Source organism: Plectropomus leopardus, chromosome 16 (assembly GCF_026936395.1).
Source record: "Plectropomus leopardus strain MGB_pleo_1.0 chromosome 16, ASM2693639v1, whole genome shotgun sequence".
Taxonomy (NCBI): domain Eukaryota; kingdom Metazoa; phylum Chordata; class Actinopteri; order Perciformes; family Serranidae; genus Plectropomus; species Plectropomus leopardus.
The window spans coordinates 24,794,145-24,804,930 of record NC_142191.1 but is presented as its reverse complement, the minus strand read 5'-3'; the positions used below and the strand labels follow the sequence as shown (position 1 = coordinate 24,804,930).

The window sequence follows — 10,786 nt, the reverse complement described above, 5'->3', positions numbered from 1 at the left end:
CACTTCAGTGGTTGTATTTGTGCTGAAAATTTGCTTCACGTTCAGTGGGAATACACCATAAGTCATCATAAATTTTGATATATAAATTTAGAAAAGCTTTTTTTTTTTTCAACTTTAGTACTCCTGCTTGGTGGGACAGGTCAGTGTTTAGTCAACTCGGTTGAAAAAAGAAAAAAAAAAAGATGACAGTGTGCTTTAAATTAAGTCATATGGTCACTGTGCTCGCTGGTGAGTTCCCGATGAGGTCCCAGGAAGAATGGATTCTTAATTTGACAGTTTTATCTAGATGCTCCTACTGCAGCAAAGACAGTGACAGGTATTCGACCAAGTAAACTAAAAACTCGAGTTGTGCTTGGTTTTAATTCCCATATTCATAAACATCCTTTGAAACAGACACTTTCATTGCAAAAGATTACAATTCCGATCACATTCTCCAATATTTTTTCTGTCCAACTGGAGTCTTTAAAAGTTTGGGGATTTTAAGGTGCACTTGGTTTCACTCCTCTCAAAACTTCTCAACAGCTGCATACATACATACACACTTCAACCTCCAGATAAGTAAACCAGACATTTCTGATGTGTCTCTTCCTTTAGCAATGTTCTGATCCAGCACAGATCTTCAGTAAACCAGGATTTTAGACCCAACAGATCCGCACTTGATTTATTCTTATTCATGATAAACAGTGAAGAGGCGTCAAAAAGTCTTAAAAAACGTTCCATCCAGCTACAGCACCTTGACATGACGTGCTCATGCATCTTCACTCTGTCAGAGCAGCTCACTGTGCAGGTCTTTGAGGCTGTGAATGGGTGGCGGGGTTCGTGGAGGCTGAAAGGTCACAGGGACGGGGTTAGGGGTCAGGAGAAGGGGACTTCCCATCTCTGTGTGTACGCACTCAGTTCGCAGGGGCTAATGACGAGCATTCGAGAGGAGTCCATCCCGTCTAGAGCCATCTCCGAGTCCAGACAGAACCGAGAGACGAGGTGTTCCAGGTGAGTCCCCGACTTCTGCCACCGCTGGAGGCAAAAACAAAGAATGTGTTTAAAAATGAACAAATAATACTGTCAGCAAATTTAAAAAGGTTCAGAAAAAACCCCAAAGTAATTAAAATTGACAATTTGCAATGAAAATAAAAATCTAATGATCATATATCGTTGTTTGACAACCTGCAATGTTTTCTAAAGGTAAATATCTAGAACTGGTAATATTACTAATTCCATGGTAAATATATATATATATATATATATATATATATATATATATATATATATATATATATATATATATATATATATATATATATACAAGCATCATAGGTGGTCATGGTGTTTTATTTAGGTTTTTTTTTCTGTTTTACAAATACTATGAAGTAACATCGTTTGGTAGAGGCCTATTTAAAGAAACACAGGGTCTTAAAACATTTAAAAAAAATGTTATTATTGATATATATAGACATTTTCAAAAGTTTTAGTTCACTGCTCAGTTTGGGAAAACATCAAACCACCAACTGACCGTTAGTTTGATTTCTATGCTTGCTATTAATTATATTTTAATAGAAGGAGGCAATACTGCAGCATGCAAAGCAGTAATTAGCTGAAAAAATCAGCTGAGACCAACTCAGAAAAGATCTTCAGTTGTGCTCTGCAGGGCAGGTACAGTATTGTGCGACCAAGGTGCAAAATGAAAAAAAAAAAAAAAAACAACAACCATAAATCTGCCACAATTTGCAATGAGATTTGATGTCACACTCAGTTAGTCATAATGGTCATTTCAGAGGGCTTTTTTTCTGTGTTTTTGTTTGACTCAGAGACAAACGTTTGACATTCTGTAAAAAAACAGGTTTTAGTTTTTTTTGGAAAGCTATATGAACGATATACATTGTTTTATTTAAGTCCTCTTTTCCTCTAAGCTCTGCAATGAAGCGCAAAATTGAAACAACCTTTAGAGCCACAATGGCCAAATTAACTGTAAATACACTAGACTGAAAAAACAACCCGCATTTGGGTAACTGTGGTAGTGTCTAATATATAACACTCAAAGAGAATAGAGTGGGTATATTGCAGCATTAACATTTGCAACCACCACAGCTAAAAAAAAAAAAAAAATCAAACCCTCACAGAAATTACAAGAAAAAAGACACTGCAGGGTGCAGAAACACCACAGTAATCAGGGTAATCATGAAGGTTAATTACAGAGAACTTTGTCTAAATTGAATATGATTATAGATGAATAAAAACAGGCTTATTAAGGAAATGCCTTTTGATTTTTCTCAAAACCTCAAAATCAAACTGATAAACGTTAAAGGTTTAATCCATTGCACATTTACCTACCATTTACCTAACATTTCCAATAACCTACATGTCACTGCAGGTGTATAAAGTCTGCGATTGTTGACAAAAGATGAGATTTGAGACAGTGAAATGTTATTATGTAAGGGAAATTATTTTATAATGGGCTAATGAATTTCCAACAGCAGGTATATATGAATGCCATAGAGAGTTTAATTGTCAACATTCAACTTGGAAATTATGCTGAAAACATTGGAAATATGGACTGCAGAAGCATCAGGTTTGATACCAGCCAAGCACATTTTAAGATAGCTTTTATAATAAATCTTATTAAAAAACCTTTTAAAAAAAAACAATTTTAGTCTATGACGAGTAGTATTTCATTCATTCATTCATTCATTCATTCATTCATTCATATATGGTTTATTTGCTCATGTTAGTGTATAATTTCCAAAACAATAACAAAAACCCGTTACACCTTTTCTTATAACAATTCTACACATTCCCTGAACAAACAGCAGCAGGAAGAAGACAGTCTTGTAATACCTTCCTCTTCCTTACTAATAACAAAAACTGCTGTAAATAGAGGAACAAATAGCCATCCTTTCTATATTTACCAATCAAATCATATTTTTAAAAAGCTGATTTAAGTCCAAATTACAGTTTGTTTGGGTCAAAATTTATATTAATTTATTTTTTCATGACATTCATTGTCATTGACAAACACATCGGAAGCAATATTGAGTTTAATGTCTATAGCCAGTTACTGGGTCACCCGATCAGCTTGTTTTGAATTGTATGTCATACTTCTTGATAAAGTTGGTAACTTTTATGAAAATAACTTTGTGTCATATTTTCTGAAACTGTCACTATATTCTAAAAGAAGTAAACAAGACAAAAACCTCCTCCTCTTCCACCTGCTTCTACTGGCATTTGCTCAAATCAACCCTGGTACACCAACAACAATCAATCAGACCAGGGAAGTCACTAACGCAGCTCTCAATCATGTAAATCATGACTTGTAAACTGCGGTCAAACTGTCAAAATAGGCAGCGCTGATCAAAAATGAATCAAGATTCGGTCACTGCATTGCTTATTTCCCTCCTTAAATGTTTTCAGAAACAGTCATGGATCAACTTTCTCATTTTACAGCTAAACAGTGCACTAAAATAAGTTTCTGAAAACATCTGGGACAAAAAAAGTGCAACACAGTAACAGAATCTTGATTCAAATGTAATCAAGGCTGCCTAGTTTTACAGTTTGACCACAGGTCACGACTGTGACTGACGTGATTGACAGCTGCATTAGAGACTCCTGATTGGTTGTTTTTGTTTACGTGTCATAAGGCACTGGGAAGTACTAAAAGACAAAAGAGAGGGCAGAAGAATGCGATTTTTTTTCACAGATTATCTGTCTCATGTAGTGCTGTGTCACAATCGAGTCAGTTTCAGCAAATATGACAAAAGTTTTTTAAAATTTTTTTATAAACATTACCAACTGCAGCTTTATGAGGTCACATGGGAACTGGTGCTTGAACTAACTGTGATTTCTATCAGTCACCACTAGATGGAGGCCTCATCTGACTTTTTGCTTTGATCCAGAGGTTCTCTGACCAACCACAGTTGAGAGTGTGTGTTTGTGTGTGTGTGTGTGTGTGTGTGTGTGTGTGTGTGAGAGAGAGAGAGAAAGTGTGTGTGTCATTGTGTTTGTGTGTGTGTGCATTATTCATAGCTGGATTCTTTAGCTGGGAAACAAAGCGGCAGATATGATCAGACATGAAAAGAGGCTTTCATCCAGCTGTGGGTGTGAAACCCAGTCATCAGAGACACACGGAGAGAGAGAACGAGAGAGAGAGCTGAGATTGACAGACAAAGAGAGACAGAGAAAGCGAGGGAAAAAAGAGATGAGAGGAAAAGAGAGAATCTGGGTGTGAGCATGTAATATCTATAAGTGTATCTGTGTGTGTGTGTGTGTAATCTGAGCGTGCACATGGATTTATGTGTGTTTATACCCGTGCATAAGTGTGTGTATTGGCAAAGATCTGCCATGTGTTTGTTTGCTGGGCCTGTGAAGCGTTTTGCTGTCATGTATCTTGATCTTGTAAGACCTTGTAACAACATGCACACACACACACATACACACATAAGCTGGCTTTGTTCTGTAGAGTCGCATTGTGGATCCATTGCGGCGTTGTCAAGATGACACGCTCATCACAGTGTAGCGATGGGCCGAGGAGCTTTTTAATTGAAAAGAAAAAAAGACGAAGGGGATAATTAAAAGTAAATCAATTAGTATTCACCTCATTACTGAGTGCTGCAGCAATGCTGACGTCGGCCTGCGAGAATAACACTTTGCATCTGTCCCTCTCTACACATCACCATCCCTCTCTTATATACTGTACATACATAAAGCTTCTCAGTCTGTTTGTTCCTTTTCAGGGTGACAGGGGAGGAGACTGGATCCCAGAATGCACTGCGATCGGGTCATCGTAGGGTGAACACAGATAGACCTGAAATCCCCTCCTTTGAGGCTTTTGCGGGTATTAAAATTTCATGACTACTTGGCTTCCCTACTTCAGGGGAATTCCACGAGTTAGGGATTTGATGCATTGTTGTTTTGCATAAAATAATTTGATTACACTCCATTTAGTGCAGAAAAAAACAGTGAAAGTTACACAATCAGTCAGTTGTAAAATACACAGGGATGCACAATATATATCGAGGCTGATAATGTAAAATTGATATTATTATTAGGGATGTCCTGATCAGATGGGAAGGATCAGTATCGGACCAGAGCAGTTCATGTTGTATTTATCAGGATTGGTTATTTTGAGCACGAGCCCTGCTCAATCCTTTGTTAACGTCCGTTGTCACTCAGGTGTCTTAAACAGAGCACAATTTGCAGCAGATATTCAATTTTTTTGTAATGTTGCTACTCCAATAAGTAGGAACTGATTATTTTTTTCATTTTCAAATTAAGCTGCTACACCATTTTATGTAGAATTGAAATATTTGTTTTTTATTTTTAGTAAACTAGTTTTACTATAATGCTGTAATAAGCAGAACTGTGACCAATTTTTCTTTGTTGTGACTGGGAGTGTTGAAGTTCAGCTACAACATGACTTTGAAGTGGAACTGTGCTTATAAGACTCGCTTTTAGTGTTCTCTACTTTTATTGCAATGCTACATTAAATGGATTTGAGGGCAATTTCTGAAGACACATTTCACTTTGTTAACTTTGTTATTTTGCTGAAAAAACAAATGTTGCACTAAATGGAGCTGTTGTGAGAGCCATATCAAAAATAATTAGTTTGTTTACTTTGTTTTCATATACAGTGGATTGATCTGAATCACTTCAAAGTACTTGAACAGTGCGCTGGGCAGCTGTACAGTTCAGGTAAATAAAAGTATCAGATCGGGACTTAGCATTGGCAGATACCCCATGTCAAATAATTCGGATAGAGGTAGGGGGCAAAAAAAACTTGATCGGGACATCCCTAATTATTATGTATTATTCTGATGATGAAATCATAGCTGATAAATACTGTTGATAATACAAAGCCAGACCGCATTCATTGACAAAAGAAGGGCAGCATCTTTACACTTTTAAAGGTTATTTGGGAAACGCCTAAAAATACGGAAATATGAAGAAGAACAAGTGCAGCACGCTGACTTGAGAGCCAAATACGTTGTTGTCAGTGTGGACAGCTTTAACAGTTTCAGAGGAAGACAACAATGCTGATCCCCAACTGCCCAACTCCCCACCAGATCAGAAAACTTCCTGCTGCTATTAAACAGGTTAGGTACAGTGCTGAAGGGCCGTCTCCAGAGTGTTACTAGCAAACACAGCAGCAGCGGCTTATGTCCAACATCAAGCCTTTTAACAGCCCCAGAAAACTCACACCAAAAAGGCCAGACTCTGTCGTTAAACTGATGAATAACTGTTAGGTAACGCTAGCCGTGTGATGCTACAGTTAGCCCTGTCACTGTGTGTGTGTGCAGTTGATCTATCGCCCACTGTCCCTGGTGCAGCATTTATACATCTACAGCAGGAACATCGGTCTTCTAGTGTCTGTGTGGAGTAGCAGGGGACTTTTCTCTCTGTTTCAATACTGGTGTAAAACACATTGACATGTCTCTTTAACGGATTACGTTGAAGCGTTTAATTTAAATTCTTGGGCAAAATGCTCTATAAAAACCAAAGTATGTTTGGGAAGTATTTATATATATATATATATATATATATATATATATATATATATATATATATATATATATATACATATATATATATATATATATATATATATATATATATATATATATATATATATATATATTTTACTAGAAAACATAAATGTACATTTGAAGAGTCAGAGTCAGTTTTTGTTTTTGTTGTGTTAACAGTGGGGATGTAATTTAAATTAGGTTAGGTCAGGGCTATGGAATACTAAATCATCCAAATTTTCTCATTAAATCTTAACCTTCTTATCCTCATATGTGCTCAAGCTAAAGGCTATAAATACTTTTTTAAAATTAAGAAATGGGAAATAATTGGTCACCATATCTGTATCGGACACGAGAAGCAGGTAATCATCAGTTTCGGCTGAAAAAAACGTTTTTTTCCCCAAAATTACATCCTGATGAATTATTGTCATTATATTATGTTATTATATATTGTTACTATAAAATACCCTGATCCTCAATAACTGGAATACACTTCTCACAGGCCTTGAACTCTGTGGCAAACCTCATGAGGACATGATAGAGAGGCCAGCATGTCTGAATGTTTGCTACCAAGATGCTCTGTGATACTATGGCTGTTGACATTCTTGTACATCTGTCTCTGGCTCCCGCTTTTGCGATCATATCTGCATGTAACGAAGGTTGAGACGCACCACAAGGAATGATTGGACAGGGTTCAGCCAGTCTGACGTGTCTTTTGGCTTTGTCATGCCAGGAATTTAAGGCACCATGACAGCCTTACATAGTGACCATCTCAAAAGACGTGACTGTCATGCATGTCATCCTGGGCTCAGAAAATTGTGTTTGCTCGGCTTGGTGGTAATTTAACACAAAACTGGTGAGTTAGAGGGTCTATAGCACTGCATCATTTTGTTGGAGAAATTCTTCCTGTACTGTAGGTATCCCCAAGAGGTGGAGACAGGCGCCAACAGCCACAACAACGTGATAGAGATAGCTGTTCCTGATCCAGCTGAAGCTCTGTAATTACAGACTGCAGGCACTGAGACAAAGGTAACAGAGCAAAAAACAAGATACTCAGGACTTGAAGCCCTCACTTTATTTGACAGAAAACGTTATGACAGTAACTGTGTGGAACAGGAAGTTACGCCCATGCTACTTTTAAATTTGAATAACTGGCTGGAATCTCTATTTATGCAACACATCCTCATACAATTGTTTATATATCATAAGAATTAGTGCTATGATAGTTTTCAAATAATTGCAATAAACTGTAATTTCCCTTTGATTTACCAAAACTTGGCTAAATCCTGCACAACACCATTTAACCAGGCGCCTCCTTTTCTATATTATCATCTAGTGGAGCAGAGGACACTGGCAAGAAGAGAGGAGAAGTCTGACTTTAATAACGAATGGCAATTAATAACGAATGGTGTGTCGGAGGGAATGTGAGGTGATCCCGGTTCAGCTAACCGCCTTAACATTTCACTGTGCGGAGGCAACTGCGGTGCAGTGTTGCAGAGTTCAGGAATAGTGACCCTTCTGATTGTTTTGTCGAGGTCTGAAAACATGGACATTTAAATCAGTCTACAGCCAGAAACCACTGATTACCAGAACCATCCAGAAACATAGACAATTACAAAGCATCAACCAAAGATGTAAAAACACCAGCTCATTCTCATTCCAAAGTCATCAAATACCGCCGCTGTGACAGTGTTTTCGGCATATGATCAAACACCAAAAGCCACCTTTCGCGTCTGCATGATCTACCACTGGACAACATTAGCTAAGAAAGGGGCTAGACAGAACCGGTCACAGCATAATTAGATGCCACCAGAAGACAACTGCTGTAGCAGCCTGATACGCAGACAGGCGTTGTCACTTGAGAACATGGTCGAATGGAAGCTGTTGTGTCTGCATTATACACCACAATCGGCATCAAGAAACACTGCCAGTAACCCTGTCACATAAGGAGCGCGAAGGATGTGTCCAACAAACCCGGGACTTTCATGCGGGAGTCATGTGTTCGCCTCCCGTATGAATGTGATGTTTATTTTCTACACCTTGCCATGTGCCTCCTTTCCCTAATCCTACCCATCCATGGCAGCATGTGCGTTTGTTGATGTCCCAGAGTTGGACACCATGTGCAGCGTCATCCCACCATTTGCGTGTTTTGACATCACAGTAGTGGCATCCTGGAACATAAGAGCCCTTACCAGTCAGGTTAGGTTTAACAAAAGATTCATAGATGGGTGTTGTCGGAAGTTACATTGTTACTTAAAATAGCTCAGGGTTGACTTTGGTTTCACATGACACACAAACTGCAGTCATACTGAAAGTTTTCACCATGACTTTACTTCTTTCTATTTATACCCCCCCCCCCTCTCTCTCTTTCTCTCTCTTTCTGTTGTGGCTTGTGTAGTTCTACTGTCTCCACCACTGTCAGTTTTTTTGTCTTTCTCCATGTCTCTTGTCCCATCAGCCTCCCCATCTCTCTCTATCCTTAATTTAACCTCACTCTGAATATTCCCCTGTCTTTCTCTCTCTCTCAGCAGTGTGTGTCAGTGTCTCTACCAGTAAGCTCTGGGCTGTGTTTCTCCAGTGGATCTTCACTCTAATTAGCTATCATCGCTCTACTTCCTGCTTTCTGACACACGCACGCACACACACACACACACACACACACACACACACACACACACACACACACACACACCACTGGGACATTTGACAGCACTCTGTGCAAGTGTGCATGTTTGTGTGTGTGTTGGTACAAAGGTTTACTCATTTCAGTTACATGACAGCGATGTGCTTCAGTGGCTTAGCTCAAGTACAAACACAACACACACACACAAAACATACACAGGCTCTGGTATGCGAGAGGGTGTGCTATGTTTTACCAGCCTTGTATCCGATATATGTAACAGGCCCAAATTCCTCCAGCTATATATGATCTGCCTGAGTTGTACATACAGTATGTATGTGTGTTTGTGTTGTGAACACCTCTCTTATTTAATGGTCACCTCAGCTCTTTTCTTCACTTCCTTCCTTTGTTTTCTCCCCCTCTAGCTTTTTCTTTGTTTTAGGGCTGTCAGCGTTAACACGTCAATCGCGATGCGATTAAGGTTGGAACGTTTTTTTTATTTATTTATTCATTTTTTAAAAATTGCGTTCATCACTGACCAACATTCCTGTCTTCAAAAGACTTTTCCAGGCTGGGTTTTAAAGCGACAGTGATGATACTGGTTTCATATTAAACTAAAAGAAAATGTTATAATAGCTTGTCAGGAAGGGGGCTAAATAAAACTCCAAAGTTAGGCTAAATTTTGGTGATGGAACAGCATGGCTATTTCACTGGGATCACTTGACCTCTGACCTGATATCTGAATGAAATTGGGTTCTGTGGATACCCATGAGTCTCTTTTTTACAGATGTGCCCACTTTATGCCAGTTCCATGCAGGTTTTTTGCTGTCATTGGATTCTTAATCAAGACAACCTGTTAATAATTGCTTTACCTCATCAATGTGGACTTCATAAATACTTTGTAATGCAAAATAATGAAATTAAAAACATGCCATTTATTGTAGTTAACTACTGAAATTGTGTGATTAATTGCAATTTAAAAAATTTGACACATTTGACAGCCCCAGTTTTTTCTCCCTTCCTTTCCCTCTGTCTTTTAGTATTTCTTCCTCTCTTGCTGTCCAGCCTCCCTACATTTTTCTTTTTTGTTGCCTACCTTTGATCCTTCCTTCCTTCCTGTCATTATGCTTCCTTCCTTCCTGCCTACCTGCCTTCTCTCCTCCCTTTGCTTTCTTCTTTTTCTCCTCCTGCCCTTTCTGTCTGTCAGACACCTGCTCAGAAAGAACGAAATATACCACTGTTCTAATTTTCAGCTCTGACATCAGTGGACACATTTTTATTTTTATTCGCTCCCTCGACTGGCATGTCTACCGCACTTCGACTTCTTGTCTTGTGTGCTGATAGCACATCTTCTTTTGTGGTGCTGCTGCTGTCACAGGGGAACCAATTCTCGCGGTATAAAAATATCCAGACCTGTTGAGGCCACAGACTCACTATTGTGAAGCCAGAGCAGGAAGAACTGGTTAGAAAAACATACAAAAGACTCCTGAATTCAGAGTCCTGGGTCAAAATTCACTGTGTTTGATGTATTATGCTTCTGACTTTGCTTTGAGGTTCTGTTGACGCGCTGCTGTGTGTTCACTGTTCTCTATGTGTGTAAACTGATGTCTTATATGACGCACTGCTGACCAGTTTGTTGGACTGGACTCCTCCA

General features: G+C 38.6%; 1 protein-coding gene across 5 annotated transcripts in view; it reads right to left on the bottom strand.

The window, feature by feature from the left end:
- Nucleotides 1–341: 341 nt before the first annotated feature.
- The window catches only part of galnt14 (UDP-N-acetyl-alpha-D-galactosamine:polypeptide N-acetylgalactosaminyltransferase 14 (GalNAc-T14)), a 198,873-nt gene continuing 188,428 nt past the window's right edge, over nucleotides 342–10,786 (bottom strand). For all 5 annotated transcript variants that reach the window (XM_088089131.1, XM_088089130.1, XM_088089128.1 and 2 more), the window contains one exon: nucleotides 342–1,014. In XM_088089131.1, the coding sequence (XP_087945257.1) occupies nucleotides 856–1,014 (159 nt within the window). In that variant the 3' untranslated portion in view covers nucleotides 342–855. The remainder of the gene's footprint in view (nucleotides 1,015–10,786) is intronic.